Below are 22,098 nucleotides of genomic sequence, written 5' to 3' on the forward strand. Positions count from 1 at the left end.
CCTTTATATGTGTGCCCAAACAAAAATGGAGAGCTGTCTGTGCGGTCCATCAGGTGACCCCACCACCATTATAAGCCTTTCAGTCAGCACACATACACACACACACACACACACACACACACACACAGACCAGTGTTTGCTGGGAAAACAGCACTCCGTATACACTTGTATTTCATGGTGCTGTCTGGGTCAGAAACAAATCTGGAATGTATATTTATTTTAACTGTGTAATTGCAGTGCTACAGCACGTGTGCACACAGTCGTGTTTATCTAAGCAAAAAGCATTATGAATGGCAAAGACTTCATGAGGTGTCTATTGCAGGTATAGTGCTTTCAAATTTGCTTCTTTATGTCTTTTGTGAACAGTTTTAAGGGAACATGTTTGTTCTTCGTACAATATACAGATGAATATGTCCATGTACATGTTCATATCTGAGAACAGAAACAAACATGCTACTCATTATCACTAAACAGCAGTCATATTGAACCCCTGTAACACACAGACACACAGAGGCAGTCCAGCCATGCGTGGACCCCTGCAGAGCTATGCTGCAGCACCACTGCCCACAGAAAGAGAGAGAGAGAGAGAGAGAGAGAGAGAGAGCTTTTCCTCATTTGCATTCAGCCACAGTAAAGGAGGGCAGAGGGAACAGAGGGACACACACACTGCATCTGTTAACCTCAAGCATTCCTTCACTGTGAAGGAGACAGAGAGAGAGAGAAAAGAAAAGGAAAAACAGTGAAGTCTGCACAGCAGTGGAGTCTGAAGACTTCCAAAAACCTTTTGCACTCATTAAGGTGAATCTGAGAAGTCAAGGACCCAACACTGTTCTGTACCTGCTCCAAAGTCATCGCAGCAGTCTACAATCACTAAACCACAGCTGCCACACTGATTGATCAGTCTCTATTAAGAGCTACCCAGTCATTGCTAAGACTGGTCATCTGTGCATACCACACCCTGTAGAGTGGCCTGGCTGGGTTAACAACAAAGAGCACAAACACTGCTAAAAGTATCTGCACATAGCCTGTTCATTCAGCTGCAGATTCAGCACCATGGAGAGCGACTTCAATGTCAGATATTCATGCAGTGTATTAAGCGCTGACCACGCTCTGCATCTCATATGCTGGACAAACAATTATGATCCTCCTAAAGATTCTACCCTTTAACACACAAATGCAGCATCTAATGCAAAGGGATGCTTTGCCAACAGGTATCAAGCTGTTCCTATGCACTGCAAAATTGATGATTCTCTTACCCAACAGGTCTGACCCTCAGTATAGAAAGGATGTGTTTCATTATGTACAACCCAGAATCAAAGTGAGGCACTTGAGTAGGCCGAGAGGGTCAAGCTGTTTTATGTGATTGGCCAGACAGAGCATGACTTTGACAGATGGTACGCAATAACAGCACACTATTTCAAAGAGGCCAGTGATTAGCACTGGAGGCTGCCAAAATCATAAGCAAAACAATATATTATTAATGCAGCTTTCTAATTAGCCAGCTGCAGCATTCATTTGGGAAAGTACAAACAAACTAAAAGTAGATATTAGAAAAAAACAGGTTTGAATATTAATCCAATAACTATAAAAAGAGTGAGAGAAAGAGAGAGACACATAAGGGAGAAAAAGACTGCATGAGAGAGATTCAAAAAGCATCTAAAAAGTGCAAATAATTAGCAAGAGCCCAGTGGAATGTTCACAAGCTCTGCTAAGAGATTCAAATCCCCAGGCAGCATGAAGATACAAAACCTGAAACTAAACTAAATTTACAACACTAATACCAAAGAAGACTGGACTGTGTAGAGCAACAGACCACAACGACTGCACATGCTTGTTATAAATAGCTACGTTTAAAATCATATTTCACAAATAAGGCTATGATTTGAATAATAGCTTCATTTTGGATGAGACAGATGGAGCAAATGACACTTTAATTGAGGCTACTGGCTCACATGAGAAGATAATACAGAGCTGGCCATCCTAATGAGCCCACAGGTCTTTGGGTAAGAGGTAGAAGACAAATATGGTTTGGGTGTCTGGCCTGTGGCTCTGGGCTAATAAAGGTGGCAATGCTGATAGAAAAGCAGCAAACCAAGAGTTATTTGGCCTAAGATCCCCAGACTGATTCTGACCACAGTGCTATCCAACCAACATACACCATAACAGAGAAACAGACCCATCAGGACCTCTGGACCTGACATGAACACTAAAACACACCAAACACTCAGCCCTGCATACAAAAACAACCCAGCAAAGTAAAAGAGAAAATGGGCCCATGTAAAATGGTTTATTCTCACACTAATAATTTCGTCAGTACACTGAGTGAAACTCTGGAGCCATTCCGAATACACTTACAGGCTCCACAGCCCGCTGGAACTGATGCATGATTATGACAAATTCTGCACAATAGGCTAATGGATGATAGCTTGCCAAACTTAACATATTTCAGAGTGAATGTTCAAAGCACTGGGGGAAAAAACATTTCTTGAATTCTGCCATGAGCAAGTGTAACATTATTTACAGTCCACCAGAAGCATCAAGATTAGCACATGCCATGAGTAATGATTCTTAGTATTAGGGAGGACATAAAGTCTGCTAAACCAAGAGCTCTAACCACATGAGACCACATAAACCTCTATAATAACAGCAACTAGAGCTGAACTCAGATCAGTGTATAGTCTAGATAACACACATAGCTGATAAAGATAATTCAACAACGGCAGCTGGAGCTGAACTCAGATCAGTGTATTCTCTAGATAACACGTATAACTGATACAGAGAACTCCATGGCACTGCATGTTTTCTCTCCATACTCAAAAAGGCTGCCTGAAAGATTATCTTTCTCTAAAATCACTTTATAGCAGAAAGAGAGCAGGAAGACTGAACCTCCCTCACTAAGATCACTCTACTCCTGATACAGCACACTGTCAGTAGCAGATCACGGACTGAGTAAACAATCTGCTTCTCTCATTTACTCATATCTTTAGGGTTAATCACAAAACGCTGTGATTTTATGAGCTAAAAACAGAGGACACAAACATCTGCGTGAGGTGTGAACATATTTAACCTAGTAACACTGTAGTGTACTTGCATATTCATACTGTGTACTGTGGATTGAAGAGCAATATTAGGAACCCATTACAACAGAGATAAACCCCACAGGTCATTTTCAGTCAAAACTGTCTTCTTGCTTGATGGTCTTATATGCTGAAATAAGTATCTAATAAGTTATCATCTGAGCAATGAGTAAAGCATAACATGTATGTAGAACTTCTGCCTCAAGATGTTTACTGCCACAGGTTTCCTGTTGTTTTGCTTAAAATGCATTTACAAGATATAGGAAGGGAAAAGGCTTCCCTCTAGAACACAGTATGCTGGTATACCATCATCTGAATATGTTTATATGAAACAAGTGGGCTGTTTCTATAGTGGGAGTAGGAGAGCGTTTCCATGAGAACAGTGCTTGTAGCCACTTTGTAAATGGCACAAGATTAGACAGTAGAAAATATACATGTTGCATTATCTCTAGACTCATGACAGTCCGTACTTAAAAGATTCCCCAGTAACCTTTTTCAGGAATCGATCAGTTAATCTAAACACCAATGTTTAGTTGCATCACTTCACAGATGGCAGTGTGAATACCTGCATTTGAGACACCTCGAGTTGAAAGGAAGTAGGTTATTATTGTTGTTATCAGATTGCTAACTCTTGTCACTCTAGGTTAGGTGTTACTTTTGCCCCTGCAAAAAAGAGATATTATACTTCAAAAAAGCAATATACGTTATTCATTGTGTGGATTCATTAACAGTGACTCGTGGCTTCATGTGAGATGCAAGCAAGTATTTATTCTACACAGAGACAACAGAAAATTGAACTGTTGTATTTCAAAACGACACAAGAAGGCGCGATCGTGCCTCTACAGCTGCCATTTCCATTTTTCTTGTAAACTTAAGTCACCCCATTGATACGGTTTGTATGCAGTCGTTCGCTGCACTTCATTTACTATAGGTGTGGGACTATGGTTCATATGGGATGTCCAAACGTACCCACGGAATAACAAAATCTAATAGTACTTACAGTTTCAAGATTGTAGTCGAACACTCGGCTTTGGCTCCGAGTCGCTCCTCCAGCGCGATGTGCCGTGGTGGAATCTAGTGCGAGTCACCTCCGCGATGCTCCCTACCCACTACCCACTACTCACTACTCCAAACATCGCCGTTGATGCGCAGCATCTCGTGAACGTCGTTTTCCTGCCACACTTCTTCAAAAATGAAAATCGAAGGAACGAATATCTGCCAAATCCAGATAAGTTTGAAGCTCGAGACTTAGGGGGGAAAAAGTGCCCCACGGAGACAAAATATAAGAAGCTAAAATTGTCTTCCTTTACAGACGACGCAAAGTCGAGTTATACTTGTAAATGTTACATTAGTGAAGCCACTATTAAATATTTGTTTCCCTTATTAATGGTAGTAAAAATATCAGAAAATTAGAATTGGTCACTGAGGACTGACAGATTAAGCTGTTTGGAGACATCAACTGCAGTCTAAGCTTAAACTACCATATAAACTAAATATGGCTACTTGGCGAGCGATTAATTTTTAAACAGAGCAACGCAACATATGCAAAAAAAATGAAGCTTTCTACACAGCACTGGAAATAAACTCGAAGGCGATTTCTTTGAGAGAGAAGATACTGAGAGGAGAAGTGTCAGAGACACACATGGACGTGATGAGACCAGAGGGAGCGCGCGAGCGCCGGCAACTGAATGAAAAGATACAGGCGAGGCGCGCGCATCAGCATCAGCATCCGCCACGCGCAGAAACCAATGGAGGATGGGGGAGATTTGAGAAGTAGACGATGAAAGATATGTAAATGAAAGATCCCCGTTTCCCTTTTACTCGGTCCATCTGCAGGTGAGATGTGTTAGGGATCAGAGCCAAGGTGCGAAAACGGCATTTCTCAGTGGCAGGGACTGCAGAGAGAGGGGAGGGGACAGAACCTCGCATAGTGTGGCCGAGCCCCACTAATAAGCCATATGAGGATTTGTTACTATCCTAATGAATCAAATTTGCGGGGTCGTTGATGGAGGATATTTGGTGATTTTAAAAACAAAAACAAACGGAGTCTGACTCACGAACCCCCCCCCCCCCATATATATATATATATATATATATATATATATATATATATATATATATATATATATATATATATATATAAATTATTCATGATAACACATTATGTGTGTTTTGGTTTCTAGCAGTTTCGTCGTTTAATATAAAATTGGCAAGGCTAGCCTATGCATATTTTTATTTTTAATACAGACAGTGTCGACGCAAACTTATCTCTGGTGTGTGAACGGGGGTTAAACTGCACTCTTGGGTGAAGTAGCTAGTGAAGGGAACAGCCTTGTTCCACGGATAGCTGTTTTACACTAAAACCTTAAGCCTTCAGTCCTGTACTCAACAGCCTCATCACCCCGCGATAAAATTAAACGAGGTTTTATGACACACAGGGTAAACAAGGAATAACATTGAATCAGGAACCGATACTTTTTGAGTTATTGCACTATATTTTACCATTTTTAAATTGTTAAAATGTCTGTGTGTATGAGGCCAGCTTTTGCCTTTGTTGTCAAAACTCAGTTAGGACAAATGATAAAACTTGAGTTTTTTAATAGCAGTACAGCAACATGTTAAATTTAAAGGAACAATAATTAATTTCTTCAGTGATTCTTCTACGCGTAACTGCCATAATACTGACAGTGACGAGGGTGTTTCTACACTAAATCTGTTTTAAGAGGCCACACCTTAACGAAACAACAACAATATAATGCGGTGTATTCTTATGGTCATGACTTTAGACAAGAGTAATGCCTGTTCTTCCGTACATTTCCGAAGAGTATCCTTTGGAATGCTTTGGGTTCATGTACAGTGGCCACAACCTCTGAAACCCTCCATATAGCTAACTAAATATGAAGGAAGACAATCTTGCTTTTCAGGACCGTAGCTTTCTTTGACCGTGGGAGAAAGTAGCAGACCTTACTTTAATGTGAAATATATGTATAGGTGTGGATTGAAGATGGACTCATGTGTTTCATACCTTTGTGTTTTTTGCTGCTTTGTTACACTTTAATTCTAGGGAGATTTTTTCGAACACTTTATAAGTGAACGAATCAATTTTATGGTCCGTCGTCCCTTCATACAACTTTATCAAAAGTGCCCAAAAATACCAACGACACTGTAGGTAAGTCGGTTTAGATTTCCCCAAACCGAAAGTTGCTTTTGTGGATAAACAGTGGCAAAGTTAAAACTCCTGGACGCTGACTTACACTGATGAACAGAATAACTAATGACTGAGCTCGATTCCGATACTTTGCTACTGCCACTATTACTTGCTTCTCATCACATTACTTTATCATTACATTACGAAAGTGCCTCAATAATACACTGCTAGCCGCAGCACTAATGGTGCATCTTTCCATAACTGGCCTGTCCATGACTGCGTCGATCAGTACCAGTTTACTCAGAACCCAGTGAGCGCGCGCGGCCTCCATGCGGGAACCCTGCCCTATGGACCATAAACTAGTTAATTTGATAACCGCCAAGCAATTAGTCTTCATCTCATGTGAGCTGCACTTATAAGAAGTGATCACTTTCATAATTATTGTTTGTGACTTTTAAGGCGATAACAATGGTTTGAAATGTGTTACATAGATTTTGGAAAGTATGATAGACTTCAGGAGTCAATATTTAGACAGCTTTCTTCTACTGTTTCTTCGTCCGCTAAGCTCAACGTCAGATATATTTGCTTCCAGCTTATCCACAGGCAATAAAGGAACGTCACCAGCGACATAAGATATTCATACGTTTACAACACGGACGTTTCTCGCCACCTAGAGATCAAAAACGAAACTGTCAAAACAAAAAAAAAAAAAAACCTCAATAGGCTGTCTATTTTGGGGGTTAGAAAAGTATCTTATTTCGTATCAAATCCTAATGAAGAAACCGAAACTATTTGTCATATTGGCGGTATTATAAGCACAATACGTAAAAAAAGGAAACCTCAATAATTTTAGATAAACTGTGGAATTCCAATGTCTTTGACAATTTCCCCGAATAAGCAAAATCTTAATAAAATGTCATGGCGAGTTCGACATAATGTTTCCAAGACGAATCTTTCCATGGTTGGCTTCGCGCCTACTACTACGGACTCGGCGAGTAAACAAGCGGGGAGGCGGAGCCAACTGGAGAAAGCTTACCGCAACAGTGACGTGGCACGAAAGATCCGCCCCATACACCCCAGCAGCGTCGCCTTATTGGCCATTTAAAAAGCACACTTGCACTTGATTGGGTGGAAGGCGCAGCTCTCTACAGTATTCGACTGTAGACAACAACAATATCGAGTGGTATGAGATCATCGTCCATGCTGCTGCGGGATCCACAAAAGGGTGGAAAAGTAATCAGTAGCATTTTCTAAAAGCGAAGACAATCACTTTGACTAAATGTCTCGGAAACAGCTGTGTTTGTTTTTTTATTTTGGGTCAACGATGTCAATATCAGAGAGTGGTGTAGTGTCGTTAGACTTTAAACTTGACAATTAGCCATGTTAGCTTTTGTTATTTGGGTGTGTCGCATGCCATGCACAATCAATATTTGTTGAGGTTGGGGAAAGCTCATTTTTTTGGGGAGGATTATAAAAAAGTAATCAAAGCTAAAACATTGAGTGAAGAGGGAAAAACACCTTCGATCACATCGTGCTGGAATTCATCTAGAATTAACGGTAACGTAGCGAGCTGTATGTTTCACCTTGATTTTTACCTCATTTTTATGTCAGTACTTTATACAATGTTTATACAATCAAACTTAATTAGAGCATAACGTATAACTAATCATATTCTACATATGCATTGTGTAACTTAGTTATATAAACTGTAATGATGGACTTTTTTTTTTTAAGTAAACCTAAATATTTCGCGAATAGGCCAGTTAATTCGTTATACTCATTCATGTGAGTGTAATATTTTACCGTCACCAGCTTTCACAATGGAAAAGACACCATGTGGTCAAAGAGATGACATCAGTACATCGGATGATCAAGACGAAACGAGATGGGCAGAGACAATCGAGAGTGACGACTCCCCTCGAATCAGCAATTATCACACGATAAACAACACAGCAACAGGTCAAAGCCTACTACATTCACACTTTTAAAAATCCATTTGTAAAGTTCATGTTGTTAACACTCTCTTAACACACTCTTGCCCTTATACTTGGCCCAACAGAGGTGGGGGTTCGTGTGCGGCTCTACTCCGAATCCCAGGTGTACACAGTCAGCCACTGGGAAGACACCGAGTCCCAGGACGGGGCGTCTGCAGAAGAGGGCGGAGGAGCTTGTGATGGAGCTCCGTTCCGTGGCCGATCTCAGTCTGCTCCTGCTGCTCTTTGGAAAGCCAAGAAATACGGCCGACAACTGAGGAGGATGAGCGATGAGTTTGACACCTGGCTGGACAAAGGGGTGAGTTCCATTAAAAGTCTTCAAGAGGGAAACTAGGGCTGCATTCTGATTAGCTACCTGTTAGACATAGCATACAATGTTCAGGGTGGCAGATGGATGCTAAACTCGTAAGTCAAACTCGTAAGTAAGAACTATGTGCGTCTAACAAAGTGTCTGATCCATCCGTTCACAGTCAGGTTTTTTGCTGTGATATTTATTTGTGCCCCCTATGTGTGACCCGACGTTCCAGGAATTAAGAAGAGTGAGCGGCCCTGGGAAAGTGGCACAGAAGCAGACGAACCAATGGTGGTTCTCTTTCCTCTGGGGCTCCAAAGAAGAGGAAGGACGGGAGTGAAGCTCACACATCACACCAGGGAGAGGGAGAAACAGAAAGATAATGTAACAATCAGAAAGATGAATGCTGGCCGTCTTCGCCATAAGCTTGGCCCTTTCATCAAAGTGCTCAAAGAATTACAACACCGCTGCAATAATTGATATGGTGATAAGGGCAATTTTTGTTACTTCAATTTGACAATCTTAAGTGACAATCTCTCTTAGTTGTGGACAACACTGGACAATCTCACATGTACGGATCCTAAATAAAATCCCTATTTAAGAATTATTTATTAATCTGTAACTTTTAAATGAATATTTGGTACAAAATGTGATATATGGTTCAACGATGTATTTTATAAAATAATATATAGATGTTCATCTTTTAAAATGTGTAGTATTGAAATTTTAAGTAGTGGCAAATTGTAAATATATTTAAGAGTTTCCAAAAGTGAATCAATCTGTGAATGAAGTATTGATTAGTGGTGGTTAATGATGATGCGGGTATTGTTCTCATTCGGTCAGGTCTGTCTCAGGGTTTTTCTTTTAATTTATTCGAAGTGTTACTGTTGTGAATGTCCAGTCACACTGAACATATTTTAATAAGACATCAACAGAAGCCCTGGATGAAAAGTGTTTAGGATATATCATGCTTTTAGCTTCCCCGTCATGTACTTATATCCTGACAGTGGAACTGTATGTTGTCTTCAGCCTTTTATATGCACAGCACTGGCTTTAGCAGTAGGGTAAATTGCCTTGCATGCAAAAGAAGACATTTTCTGCCAACCCTTTGGTTAAGCAAATGAATGCAGATGGCCAACACAAATGTTGCTTGCTGTAGTCTTATTGCCTTCAGGCATTTTGCTGATACCTGAAGTTACTTGAAGTGCATTTATATGAGTATTTGTTTTTTTTAGAAGCTCTTTGTAAGCATTTCTACTTCTATATAAATATAATGTGTGTAATGAAATAAAATGATTAAATGTTTGTTAGATAATTTGTTGACTGTATATATTTTGATTTATTATTTGTGGTCAAAAATAAAAGATTTTTGGCATCTTCTAAGATGTTTCTCTATTTTGGTGAAGTAATCAGATGATGCTCTACAGATTGTAAGACTATTGAGATCAAAAACAGGTCTGGTACATTAGGTTTTCTGTATATGCAGAGAAGATGGTGTCCTAATGCAGAAACAACAGTAACTGCATTGGCAAATGGTTACATAACTTTGCAATAACTGCTTGCTACTTCTGATTTTCAAACAACTAATCTGAAAGACCAGTCAACTAAGCAATATTGCTTTGAATCTTTCCCACAATACATTGTTTCAGGGCGTACTCACACTAGGCTCTGTGATCCGGGCCCGGGCACGGTTGCCTGCCGAAGCACGGTTCGTTTGGCTAGTGTGAGCGCTCCAACCGTGCTCGGGCCCGCTTTGAAGAGGTGGGCCAGGGCACGATTCATGTGGACTCGGGCACGGTTCGCTTCTAGTGTGAGCGCTATCCGTGCCCGGGCCCGCTTGGTGCCTCGTCTGATTGGTTCATTTCGCTGGAACTCAAACATGACATCAGTGATGCGACGCTCACGTTAAACAGTCATAGCGGCAAAGCGATTAGCAGACAATCGTTGTGTTAAATTATCGATAAATCTGTGCTTGCACCGTGTTTCTGCACTCCCAAAACGACTCCAAAAATACAATAAAAAGAGAATCGTGAACTCTATAGTGTTGTGCGAGCGCGCTTTTTTCCAAATAAAGCGGCGTTGTGATGACGTAAGCGTTGATAGGTTGATAAAGCCAGTGTGAGTGCAGGCCAGCGGGGGAGTGGGGAGGGGGGATAACCGGGCCCCAGCACGGAACGAGCAAACCGTGCCTAGTGTGAGTACACCCTCAGTGTTCATGGCCCATAGTCTCATTATTATTCTTATTTCACAGGCAAAGACACCATTGTTGACAGCGAGGAGCAGAACACAGGTACGCTGTTCAGCAGGGCAACTCTGAGCACTAGTGTACCTCAAATGTAGTTTTGGACAGCTAGTAATGTTAGCTGATCACTCGCTTTCCATGTCTGAACTATACACATGTTTCAATCGGACAGCAATTTTAAAAAACATTGTATATTTCATTTGGATATAAAATGATGTTGTAGTTTGCCTCAGACTGTTTAGGTTAACAATAAACACGTACGTGAGTGAGAAGTAATTCTAATAAAATACAAATGTTCTTTATTTTGAACTGCCACTTCAACGTTCCCTCTTGCTGCGGAAGCAAAGTTCTTATTGGTTCCGCAGAACGACGTCCTGTAATGTTTGTTTTTGCCGAAGGGAGGCACGCAGGCGCACCAAAATAAAGTGCATCTTCACGTCTAATGCTTAATTATACTGGCTATGCAATATTTAGACAGTTTGGGTCCGGAAACGCCTTTGCTGGTTTACACTACCAGGGTGTGACTTTCTTTGCACCATTTAACTACGATTGAGTAGTGGTTATGGAGTCACATGCAGCATGGTGCAAGGTTGAAGAAATCAAAAAGGATTTTGCTACATTTATTTTGTAGCAACACGTATAAATTAGGTATAAAAATTATTTTTGTTCCCCCTACCACAATTTGGAGTTTTTCTAAAAGTGAATCTTCCGCTTCAACTTTCTCAGTGAATCTGAAAACATTCATTGTCAATTCATTATCAATTACATTTTATGTGCATTTGAGTTAGGAGCAGCAAACAATTAAAGAAACTAAAAATGGGTTAACCTCGTGGAAATTGTCGAAGCCAATTTTACACGTTTCATTTGCTGAGCAGACGACCAAACTAATCTCTTATCCTCAGTGTGTGCACTGTAATGAAATGACAGTTAGGAATTTCTTGTGTTAGTTTTCAGTGTACATGTATTTGGTTAAGTAACAAAGTCCAGGATTAATAATCCTAACGTTTCTCAATCCATAACAATATTCCGACACACCATGTTATTGATGGGAAAGAGTAAGATTACAATTCTGAGTAATGCATGTAAAAATAGCAAAATACTGTTACATAATATATATGTAGGCCTACTAATACTAAGAATACACAGACACAAATATATAATTTACTTTTCTGTTACTAAATTACAAAAACACATGTGTAATAGTGTAAATATGTACATAATAGTAATAATTAAACTTGTGCCATTTTTCATGACCAAAATGTCTAGACATTAATGAATGTGATCTTATGTGAAGAGCCCATTGTAGAACCAGATTACATTTAGTGTAGTTCTCCAGCTCTCAAAGCCCAATGGCTCAAGACACCTTTGGTAAATGAACATTACCAAAATCTGATCAAGAGAATCTAGTACTAAGGGAGACGAACTTCAAATAGAGCACCTCCACAGACTATTTAATGTGAAACTATGCAAAATCCTGCTAGTTGGTAGATAACTAACTTTGAAAACCATAAACAAAATATAAGTGGTGGATCAAGAAATGTACAAGATGCACATTTATGCCAGCAGAAAATGCTGAACCACAAAATCCACATTTATGTTCCTGCAGAAGACAGCCCCTACATCCTACAATAGAAAGGTTTTGAAAAAATAAATCAGTTTAAAGATGAAAACAAGACTTCCAAAGCCCACAAGAACAATTTCATTGTCTTTATTTCACATGTTCAATACAATCACAGGCACATATACCTTATAAATATACAAAGGAGTAGTCATTAGTATGTAAATATACACAGACTATTAAGTCGTTCCTGTTTTTTTAAGGGATTTGTAAGGACATCAACTCTACGGTTTAATGCAAGCAAGGTCTTGTGTTTATGTTTATTCACTCAAGTTCTGAATAACATATTTGATTTTCAGAATTATTTGTAAGTGACACCGTACAGCCTCTCTAGACTTGTTTATTTTGCTGCCTAATGGATAATGTGATCCATCCACACCGAGTTTCTTTATATACAAGATAAGAAAACATCTCTTTGACCACGTGGAGTAATGAAGTCATTAAGTGGTAGGATGTTTTCCTTGTCATGTGTACAGGCTCCTTTTACATTAAAATAAAGTTGCCTTGACTGGATCAAACACACCCAAACAATACACCTTTAGGTGTAGTATTAGCTTTTTTGCTAAAACCAACCATTTGTACACTTACTCAAAAAATGAAGAAATAATTGAAAGCATTATTTGCAGCTTATGCCCTGGTAGAACCTTTAAAGAGAAACATGACTGCACTAGATGTTTCCATCTTATGGATGCGTGTTATGACTTTTAAAGGTTTCAATGACTGACCTAATGATCACATTTGGTATTGTCATTAAATATTCAATTTAGATACTTTTCATCTTTAAACTCACTGCACAATAACAAGTAAATGTTGTACTAATAACAATAATAAGGAAACCTTTCATGGACTAGACTTTTGTATACAGACATCATAATTTTGATGTGACCATGTTAGGGTTAAAGGGTTCTGTTGTGTCACTTTAATTGGCTAAGCTTTATATGAAACTTATTTCTATGTAAAAGAGTCTGTTGCTCAAAAGGTCACCCAGATCTTTGTTATTTGGCATGCCTTTGTTTTGTATTATTCTGTATAATCTTTATGTAAAAAATTAACATATTAAGTGTATGGTTTAGTAAAGCAATTCTTGTGACCAACGATGGATTGTTACATTCTTACTCTGAGTGTGTCCCGTTTTGCTGGTTAACGTCATTATTTAAGAGGATATAGTTATTAGTAAATAAGCCTGCAAAAATATTGTGCTATGCTGATAGCCACAATAACTTTTTTATTTGAATTAAATTGGTTTATTCAGTACCGGAAATGCTATCGTGGTAATCAGATAATCATCATGTCCAAAGTTGGCACCACCCAACATCTATTTTCCTGGCAAATTTATAACCTAACTACTATGCTCCATTTTAAAAACCACAGCAACATTAAAATGACCTTCACATTGTGGAATTGGAAAATTATTTCAACTATCTAAAATAAATCAATTACATCTCTGGGACTGCTAGAGAGAATGTTATAAATGCCATGCAAATGCCACAATACCACTGCTACGTGGAGAGCTGACATGACCCATGAGAACATTCAATTTGAGTTATAAAACTGGTTCAATAAACAAATGTTATTTAAATGTTTTACCTTGCTCGTAACTCATCTGTGGCTGCAAATATAAAAAGCAAGTATGAATATAATGTAAATGACTGCCAAATTAAGCATAGACTAGTGTGGTCTTGCTTCAACTGCCAGGAGGCAATATGAAAATGGTGCAGCGCACGAGAACTTCAACACTTTTGTTTTGCAGTTTTGTTGAAGCCAGACCCAAAGGCTTTGATAATATGAAAATATCCTCTGTTGATATATCTGATCGGTCAATATCAACATATATAAAAATACTCTGATATTTTTATTCACCAAGCCAACAAATCACTCCGGCTCTAAAACATTACTGGAGACATATGTGATCTCATCAAATTTCAATAAACATATGTTAAAAGTTATGTTCATTTGGTGCAAACTGGTAAGTGTACCTTTAAGCCGTAACCTAAACCTATCCCTAAAAGTAAACACAATGAAACAGCAACACTTTTTTCCAAAGTAAACAATACATGTGCATGCATACTCTATTCTAAAGACGTTTGGAATAGTATAAAAACAGCATGCAATTATGAACGTTGTATGCTACTTTGCTGTCTGTTGCTGTATAAAATGAATAGAAATAAGCCTATCCTGTCTGTGGGTATTAGTGAATGCAATAGTCTCTGATCAAGCATATGCATGCATTTAGTTCACACAATGATCTGAGGATAATTCACAGCTTAGTATTAGAAAGGAAATTCTGCAAATGATCAGCTTTTATAGATTGTTCTGTTCATATGAAAATACATAGCGACATTATTGTTTCAAGAGAAGAGCACATTAAAAAGGTAGAATCTGACTTTTTGCATATGCATGAGGGGTTAATATTGGTGCATTTGGCATAGTGTGCAACTACTTGGATCATTGCTCTTACATACAATGACATCAAATTCGCCATGCCTCCTTGGAGCCCTATCACGAAGTAATAAACGTTATTTTAACAGATTACGTTGTGCAGAAAATGCAGGACTGGGAGGTAGTGGAGGTCATTATTATGAGCTATTACTATTTTACAGGACTCACACGCTCACTACATTAAATGTGACCTGCTTCTATGGTACCTATACCAATTTATTGTCACATTCTTACTTAGTACTTATTTATGTTCTGATCAAAGAGTTCTTAAAAAGATGAAGCTACTGGCACATGTTCCGTGAACACATGATGCATTTTGCTACTTTTGCTATAGTTTGTTATAGCGATAGTTGTTCATTGTACGTTTTACATTTTCCATAAATTAACAATAACTGCTATAAAAGCCTTTGCTAATAAACTGTTTTGAATTCTCCAAGGAGCAACATTCAGCAGTTTATAGACAATTTATATTGACTGTGTGGTGACTGCACAGGCGCTACTGAAAACAGGAGCAGTAAAAATGTATGTTAATACACAAAACAATCACAGGAACATTAGGTGTTCACCATAACAGCCATGTTTACATCCAAAAAATTATTTTTAGGCAAGAAATTACAGCTGCTCCAACGGCTAAATGGGGAGGGGGGTTGAAGCACATCACATTGGTTAAAACATTACAACTACAGAACATAGACACTACGTTAACAATATTGGGCACTAATTTTCTCATTTGTTTTTATTAACTAAAGGTTACATTCCCAGTTTCTTCAGTTTCCCAGCAAAAGATATGATCCTTCACTGTGGCAGACATCGTATGTACAAGGGGTGATGACATGATGGAGAACCTTTTTAAAAAATATATTATTTTAAGAGACTAAAGAATTTTCTCAAGTCCTCCGCAGTCCACTGGTGTCTTGTCTTCCATGGTCTAGTTTAATGATGAAAGTAGAAACAATCAATTGTATGACTCGTTTCGATTGTTTTTTATTTGCAAATGTAAGGTTTGTTGTAACGTTACGTTTAAAGGAAACTTCTAGTTTCCCACCTCAAATGATTTCAATTATATATGCTAGATTTCACAAATATTACTAATTATTCAAAAATGATATTATCTGGGATTATCTGTGACTTTTGTTTTTGAGATTTTATAACTTGGATGTAAACATAGCTTGTGACAAGGATATTACAAAAAAAGACTAAGAGAATAAGAATGCTCATGTTCCAGGCATGAACAGCCCAAACTGTTAACACAATCCATCTCTGGTCTTACACACAGATCAAGGCATACGGTACATCTCCAAAAACAGGCAGCACATCTATATTTCTACAAAACAATATCAATGACAATCAAACATTAATTTAAACACAAACACTGTATCCTACTACTGTAACTTTTAAAAGGTGTAACAAGGAAAAAAATACACAAGACTTAGATTTTTTTCAATGTTACTTACCTGTGTATTTAACTCACCTGCAACTTGTGCATGGCAACACAACTGGCTACCGAAGCTATTTATGAGATCACTACTTTTATTAATCTTGGCCAGGGTTCAGGGCAAGGAACTAGAGGAATAGCAGAGGTTGAGGTGCAGTGCTGGGAATTTGCTACATCTGTCCTCCTTTCAGTCTTTAAGCATCCCCCTCCGTTGCGGTATCAATTGGAAAAGGAGTTTTAGATTAGTCTGACCTTTAAATTTGTTACCAAGAGAGGTCAACAGGTCGCTTGCACTGAACGGGTTTTTAACGTTTTGCGAGAAAGACAGCAGATATGTATGAAACTTAATCAAAGAAAGAAAAAAGTGAAATGAAAAACGTTACGGAATGAGTCAGACCAGTCGATGTTTTATTTAAGCGGCTGTTTGAAGACAGCGACTGTTAGCACATAACTAAATGTATTTTAATTAAGCAAAAACAAGCACAAAAATCGACTTGTGTTTTGAACAACCGTTAAAGAGAGCTCGAGTGCAACAGTTTATAGAGAGAACGAGTCGCGGCAACAGTCGATGTGGATTTTAAGAGGTACATGTTCAGCAGTGTTGTATTTTAACAAAAAGAATGTAGGGAAACAGTAGAACAAGTAGGACAGGCTACAATATTGGGGGTTCAGTAATAGTTTCACAAACACGTCCATTGAATCGTAACGTTAAGATGCCTTGAGAATCAAAACAAAAAGGCTACAACTTTCAAAGTCTGCGGGAACGATTAATCGGCAGAACACAATTTTATGTTGAAATACAGAGTAGCAATTTAAGGATCAGCCTGAGATTTGGGGTTTATTTAGACGGTCAGCGAATGGTCACTCATTTGTTTTCTGAGTTTCCTTTAGTTGATGGTGCTTTTTCCTAGGCGGTGATGTCGTTTCCAAGTGATGAGTGGCCAGTGGATGTCGTGCTCGGTCGGTCGTTAAGATGTGATTTGTTGATCAGTTGGTGTGCGCCCACCTCCGCCAACTACCACAGCTTCCCCCACACCCTGCCTCTTCCTCCTTGTCCTCACACTGGTCCCAACTCTTTTGTTCAAAATAACTTTAAGCAATGTCTTTCAAGTCACCTGGCCCGTATCAAACAAGAGTACTTCATTCAAGAATTACTGGACTTTTGAAAACGATACTAAATAAATAATTGCAATTAAAAACAAACATAAGCTTAGCTAGACAGGACAGTGGCAATATCTTTGGAATCAGTGTGAGATTATTGTCTGATGATCTCAAATTAGTGCCTTATTATTCGTAATCATGCATATCATGTCATGCTTCAGGACAGATTTTGGTGAAATACTATCTAACTAAGTACTAAACAAAAAAACCCTAAATGAACAATGCAGGAGTGGGCTAGTTTTCAGTTAAATAGCCCCAGAAACATAAAGAGAAATGTCAATATTAACAAGAGGCTCACAGATTACCTGTAGCTTTTCATCCATTAGCCCTGGGGTCTAAGCAGTCCCTCACTTTTCTTTAGAACCTAACCAATACACATGCAAGACACACCACTAAAATAAAATCTGACAGAAAAAGAAAGTCTCCATCTTGTATGTAAAAAATATTCAAAAATGGCCTTTAACTTCCACACATTTCAAATCACTATATAATTCTTTCCAAATGTCAATTTCTTTCAGTACTGGATGCTCCTTCAATAAGCTGAGATGAATCTATAGTTACGTCAATGTATAAAGTATTAACTGTTCTACCCGTTGTCAGAATTAGCTACAACCGTCGTAGAATATTTCCTAACTCCCTGCAGATATGTCCCTCTTGGATTACTTGTCTTCTACAACACAAAACAGGGACTCACAGACTCTCTGGACAAAGCACACTTAGTAGCCACGGCTGAAGCCATTGCTGTACTTGTCCTCCAAGTAATCATCTTTATCAAAGCCCGAGCCAAGCGTATAGCGCTGATAGTGGGCAGTCGACGGGGCAGAGGAGGGAGGAGGAGGAGGCGGAGGAGGAGGAGGAGGCGCGACGCTCGCGCCAGTGCGGACGTAGTTGCGGGCGTAGCCGGCAGAGGATGGTGGTGGGGGCGGCGGAGGCAGGAGAGAGCGACGGACGCCCAGGGGGCTGCGCTCGCGATAGTAGCGAGAGGCGAGGGAGGGAGACAGAGGCGGCTGCGTAGGCGGAAGGCGTCGGTCGTAGGGGTCCCGCTCGTAAAAACGCGCAGTGGCTGCGGCAGCGGCGTATGGGTCGTGGCGAACGCCCCTCTCGTACGCCTCCCGCTCGTAGTAGGCGCGGGGAGGCGGCGGAGGGAGAGGAGGAGGTGGAAGTCGACCTCGGGGCGAATAGTAGTCACCGGGCGGCGGGCGTGGGGGAAGGTAGTGAGGATGGGGGGGCGGGTGGGGTGGATAGTGATGGGGAGGAGGGGGAAGATAGTCCTCCCCTCTGCCATTTTTAGCTTGGTTACTGCGAGAAAGGGATACAAAGATCTTTTGACCCTCCAGTTTAGAATGATTAAGTTCCCTGATAGCCTGCAAGGCCTCGTTTTCCCTCTGCATATGAACAAATGCATAATTCTTCACAATATCACACTCCACCACCTTGCCAAATGGCTGGAAGAGCTCCTTGATTTTAGCAGCTGTGACACCCTCAGGCACATTGCCCACGTAGATCTTGGTGGCATTACGCACCTTGGTGGTGGCATACTCAACAGTAATGCGGGAGCCGTTGAGCACGTGCTTGTGCAAGGCTGCCACAGCCTTCTGTGCTGCTTCCTCCTCATCCATGTGCACAAAGCCATAGTTCTTCAGGATGTCACAGTCTGATACAGCACCATGTTTCTCAAATAATTCACGGAGCTCTGCCTCTGTGGTTGCTGAAGCTACATTGCCAACAAATATCTTCACCATTTTTGATGGTTTAAATGAGGTTGCTGAATGTTTGACAGTAATTGGCTGGTTGGTTGCAGGGAAGGCTTTTAGTGTTCCTTGGCAACAGGAGATAGTCCCTATGAACAAAGACAGATGTGTAAGAAAAAAATGAATCTGGCAAACACAAAACACATCAGAAAAAGAACTTATTATTTTCTTTGGTTTGGATCAGTACTCAAATTTACCCATTGCACATGACATAAGACTTCACACTTAAGGCGTTTTAAACTCAGAAGCGTAAAGGACGGCTAACCTGTGGTTAGGGTCTGTACAATCATGGAAACACACTGGACAGTAATGCTAATTTTGTGCACACTTTCTGGACCGCACATCTAGCAGAACAAGTCCCAGAACCATCTGAAAACGCCTGGCTCACTCAAAAAGCTTCCTGCCGGTCTTGTGTTTTTTCTTCTTGTCGCAATTTCCTGCCGCTCAAATCGAAAGCGAAACAACGCTGGACTACTTGACCGTGGCACCATGTATGCAGTACGCATTACCCATCAAAGCGTCTGATTCATTATATGCTGGTTATTATCTCACAATAAACATTAATAAATGACCCCCATTTACTCCAATACTTGTCCATAAAGTCTATTTTATATAGAGGAGGAAATAATCACTGGCTTAAAATTGTGACCTTCTCTTTTTAAACAAGTGCAGTAGCTAGCCAGCTACCCCCCCACATCTGAGGACGTATAACCCGGTCGTCCTCTCCGCAGCTCCGTGCTTCTCCTCGCCGTGTTCGGAGCACAAACAAACGGCGTTAATGAACCGACAGCCACGGCAAAGTGTCTGTTCAGTCTGGCGCTGAGGACGTGAAACATCCAGGCTGCAAAACGGCGAAGACCAAGTGTAACGGAGTCCCTTCATTTCGCGTTTCAAACCTTCCACCATTCCAGCTAAGCGCCCTAGTTGACGAAAATTAATTTTCAAAACCGTCAAGCATTATTGTAGATTAGATATCCTTACATTAAGACGTACCTGCTAATCAAACAATAAAGTTATAAGCCGTAGCTAATTATTTATACCTATTGTTGTGCTTGCTAGCAACAGCCTGAGTAACTGCAATCTCATTCACACAGTTGATCTCACTTATATGACTACCTCAGGTAGATAAGAAGTTTTTTGTAGTTAAGCCGCCTGTATTTTACTGAAGAAGCTCAGCTAAGTCGGTTCGCTGGCTAGACAGACGAACAACGAAGCTAGCTGATTAACAACCCAATCGCACGATAGTTAGCTAGCCAACGTCAGGTAGCTAGCTAGCATTCGGTCCGTCCACGGTGCTGAATGGGTACGGTTAGCCAGCGGGGTAAAATGTTATATGTACATACAATGAATGTAAGTAATTTATAGACCTTATCAAGTTATCAGGAAGCTCAATCATCGGAAGAGTTCCTGAACTCAACTCACCGCGAGAGCAAGACCACCGAGAATGCCAGGCCGTCTCCTAGTTTTTGGGTTACACTGGTCTGTTGTTTTTTCGCTAGCTAGCTGCTCCGAACCAGGACAATGGAGAATACAGGACGGTTTTAGCGGTCGCCCTCTAGTGTTGGGCGCCTAGGTGAGACGTTTCTGCTTTCAAATCGGATTTTAGTTTCGTGTTTCTGGTTGAACCGATATTTAGCTAGCTATAAAATATATGAATATGAGAGTGAATATTAGAAGGAAGTAATTGTCAAGTAATAGTAAATTAATCGAAACCACAACCCACCAAAAATTCTGATTATTGTAACTAAGTTTCCGTAGTGTAGTGGTTATCACGTTCGCCTCACACGCGAAAGGTCCCCGGTTCGAAACCGGGCGGAAACATGTCGTTTTTTCCTTTTCATTCCATAGCTTATTTATTGTTTCTCTCATTGAATGAAAATACAAGGCATTGGCCCTCGTGAAAATATGCAACAGTTATTGTAACGTTGAGCATCGCACACCAGAAGTCTCGGTCCACTATCTGAAAAATGACATAGCTAATAGGCCTCCAAACTTGGAACCAGCAGGGGCACAAAACAAGGAGACAAGAGCACAAATGTGGGCCAAGGTGCTTCATTATGTCCTACAGCCCGATGAGCTTATATAGAAATATGAATAAGCTAAAGTAAAAAAAAAAGTCTTGTCAGCAGTTCAGCACAGTAGTAAATCTCGATGGTATGAGCACCTTTAGGGGAGATATTTTTAACAATGGTTCAATAGGGGACCATTTCAGGAAGCTCTAAAGGTAAAACTTGGCCCTGTGTCACCTTGATATTATATTGATAATGCACTGATAATCCTCACTTCTGTTTAAAGAAACATTTTCCTTTCCCAAGCATAAGTAAGCCTTTAGGTCAGTTTGTAAACTATTGCTGCTTGGAAATCACTTTATTCATTTAAAAGTTTATTGGGTATAATACTTAGACAACCCTGAAACTGTTTAAGCCCTTAAAAAGTGGTGGGATCCCAACTCTACCACAAAAGACTCCAGGGGTGTAAATGTGTTCATTCATGCAGCAGGTGGTTTATTCTGTTCAGTTTTCTAGATTCGCTGTCATTTCACTTTTACTGTAATTTAAGGGACTTCTATGCATTTTTTGGTATGTATAGGTTCAAAATGAAAACTACTGCAGGATGTGATTATATACGGATATTATCTGGATGAAATGGTACTCCACCTCAAATATCAAATCCAAAATTTAAAAGGTTTGGGTCTCCTTGAATAAGACATATTTGCCCACGCTGCCCGTGTTGCCCTCTCAAAAGTTATGCCGAGAATTAAATTGATGTACAGTTGTGATCAAATTTATTCAACCCCCAATGCTGCGAAGGGTTTTATGGAATTCAGTGCACATTTGTAATTGTGTTCATAATGAAATCTTACAAGGACTTGTTAAAGAACTAAATGCAACTAAGATAGCATCAATTTTTTTTGTCAAAGTATTAAATGGCCTTTTTGTGA

General features: G+C 39.8%; 3 protein-coding genes and 1 non-coding gene across 8 annotated transcripts in view; 2 read left to right on the forward strand and 2 right to left on the reverse strand.

Moving 5' to 3' along the window:
- The window catches only part of slc8a4a (solute carrier family 8 member 4a), a 40,896-nt gene extending 35,933 nt beyond the window's left edge, over positions 1-4,963 (reverse strand). The window contains exons 1-2 of one of the 2 annotated variants that reach the window (XM_076980252.1): positions 4,078-4,963; positions 3,643-3,740 (exon numbers count right to left, since the gene is read on the reverse strand). The gene's annotated coding sequence lies outside the window, so the exon portion shown is untranslated. The remainder of the gene's footprint in view (positions 1-3,642; positions 3,741-4,077) is intronic. The other variant, XM_076980251.1, reaches the window with a different exon arrangement.
- Positions 4,964-7,379: 2,416 nt separating this feature from the next.
- On the forward strand, positions 7,380-9,894 carry bada (BCL2 associated agonist of cell death a). 2 transcript variants are annotated; one of them, XM_076980249.1, is made up of 4 exons: positions 7,380-7,797; positions 8,038-8,184; positions 8,285-8,517; positions 8,747-9,894. In XM_076980249.1, exons 1-4 carry the CDS (start codon positions 7,641-7,643, stop codon positions 8,849-8,851), a joined length of 642 nt encoding a protein of 213 aa, XP_076836364.1. In that variant the 5' UTR covers positions 7,380-7,640; the 3' UTR covers positions 8,852-9,894. The 2 variants fall into 2 exon arrangements, with proteins under 2 accessions (XP_076836364.1, XP_076836365.1); XM_076980250.1 differs by having other exon boundaries at positions 7,381-7,782.
- Positions 9,895-12,445: 2,551 nt separating this feature from the next.
- Positions 12,446-20,850, reverse strand: LOC143481571 (uncharacterized). 3 transcript variants are annotated; one of them, XM_076979620.1, is made up of 2 exons: positions 20,525-20,850; positions 12,446-19,246 (listed from the first exon to the last, which is right to left on the reverse strand). In XM_076979620.1, the coding sequence occupies exon 2, from the start codon at positions 19,146-19,148 to the stop codon at positions 18,123-18,125; it is 1,026 nt and encodes a 341-aa protein (XP_076835735.1). In that variant the 5' UTR covers positions 19,149-19,246; positions 20,525-20,850; the 3' UTR covers positions 12,446-18,122. The 3 variants fall into 3 exon arrangements, with proteins under 3 accessions (XP_076835735.1, XP_076835734.1, XP_076835733.1); XM_076979619.1 differs by having other exon boundaries at positions 20,580-20,849; XM_076979618.1 differs by lacking the exon at positions 20,525-20,850 and adding an exon at positions 19,423-19,687.
- Positions 20,851-20,905: 55 nt separating this feature from the next.
- On the forward strand, positions 20,906-20,978 carry trnav-cac (transfer RNA valine (anticodon CAC)). Its single transcript has one exon. It is a non-coding gene; the product is annotated as a tRNA-Val (tRNA).
- Positions 20,979-22,098: the final 1,120 nt, after the last annotated feature.

The sequence above is a fragment of the Brachyhypopomus gauderio genome, chromosome 18, assembly GCF_052324685.1.
Source record: "Brachyhypopomus gauderio isolate BG-103 chromosome 18, BGAUD_0.2, whole genome shotgun sequence".
Taxonomy (NCBI): Eukaryota; Metazoa; Chordata; class Actinopteri; order Gymnotiformes; family Hypopomidae; genus Brachyhypopomus; species Brachyhypopomus gauderio.

Bases quoted from the DNA above. Each gene is read 5' to 3' on its own strand.
- bada (XM_076980249.1), top strand. From the start codon at position 7,641: ATGCACAATCAATATTTGTTGAGGTTGGGGAAAGCTCATTTTTTTGGG. The intron at 7,798-8,037 runs GTATGTTTCACC...TACCGTCACCAG, and splicing joins TAACGGTAACGTAGCGAGCT to CTTTCACAATGGAAAAGACA. The intron at 8,518-8,746 runs GTGAGTTCCATT...CCGACGTTCCAG, and splicing joins ACACCTGGCTGGACAAAGGG to GAATTAAGAAGAGTGAGCGG.
- LOC143481571 (XM_076979618.1), bottom strand. From the start codon at position 19,501: ATGTGCGGTCCAGAAAGTGTGCACAAAATTAGCATTACTGTCCAGTGT. The intron at 19,247-19,422 runs GTTAGCCGTCCT...CTTTGTTCATAG, and splicing joins TGTACAGACCCTAACCACAG to GGACTATCTCCTGTTGCCAA.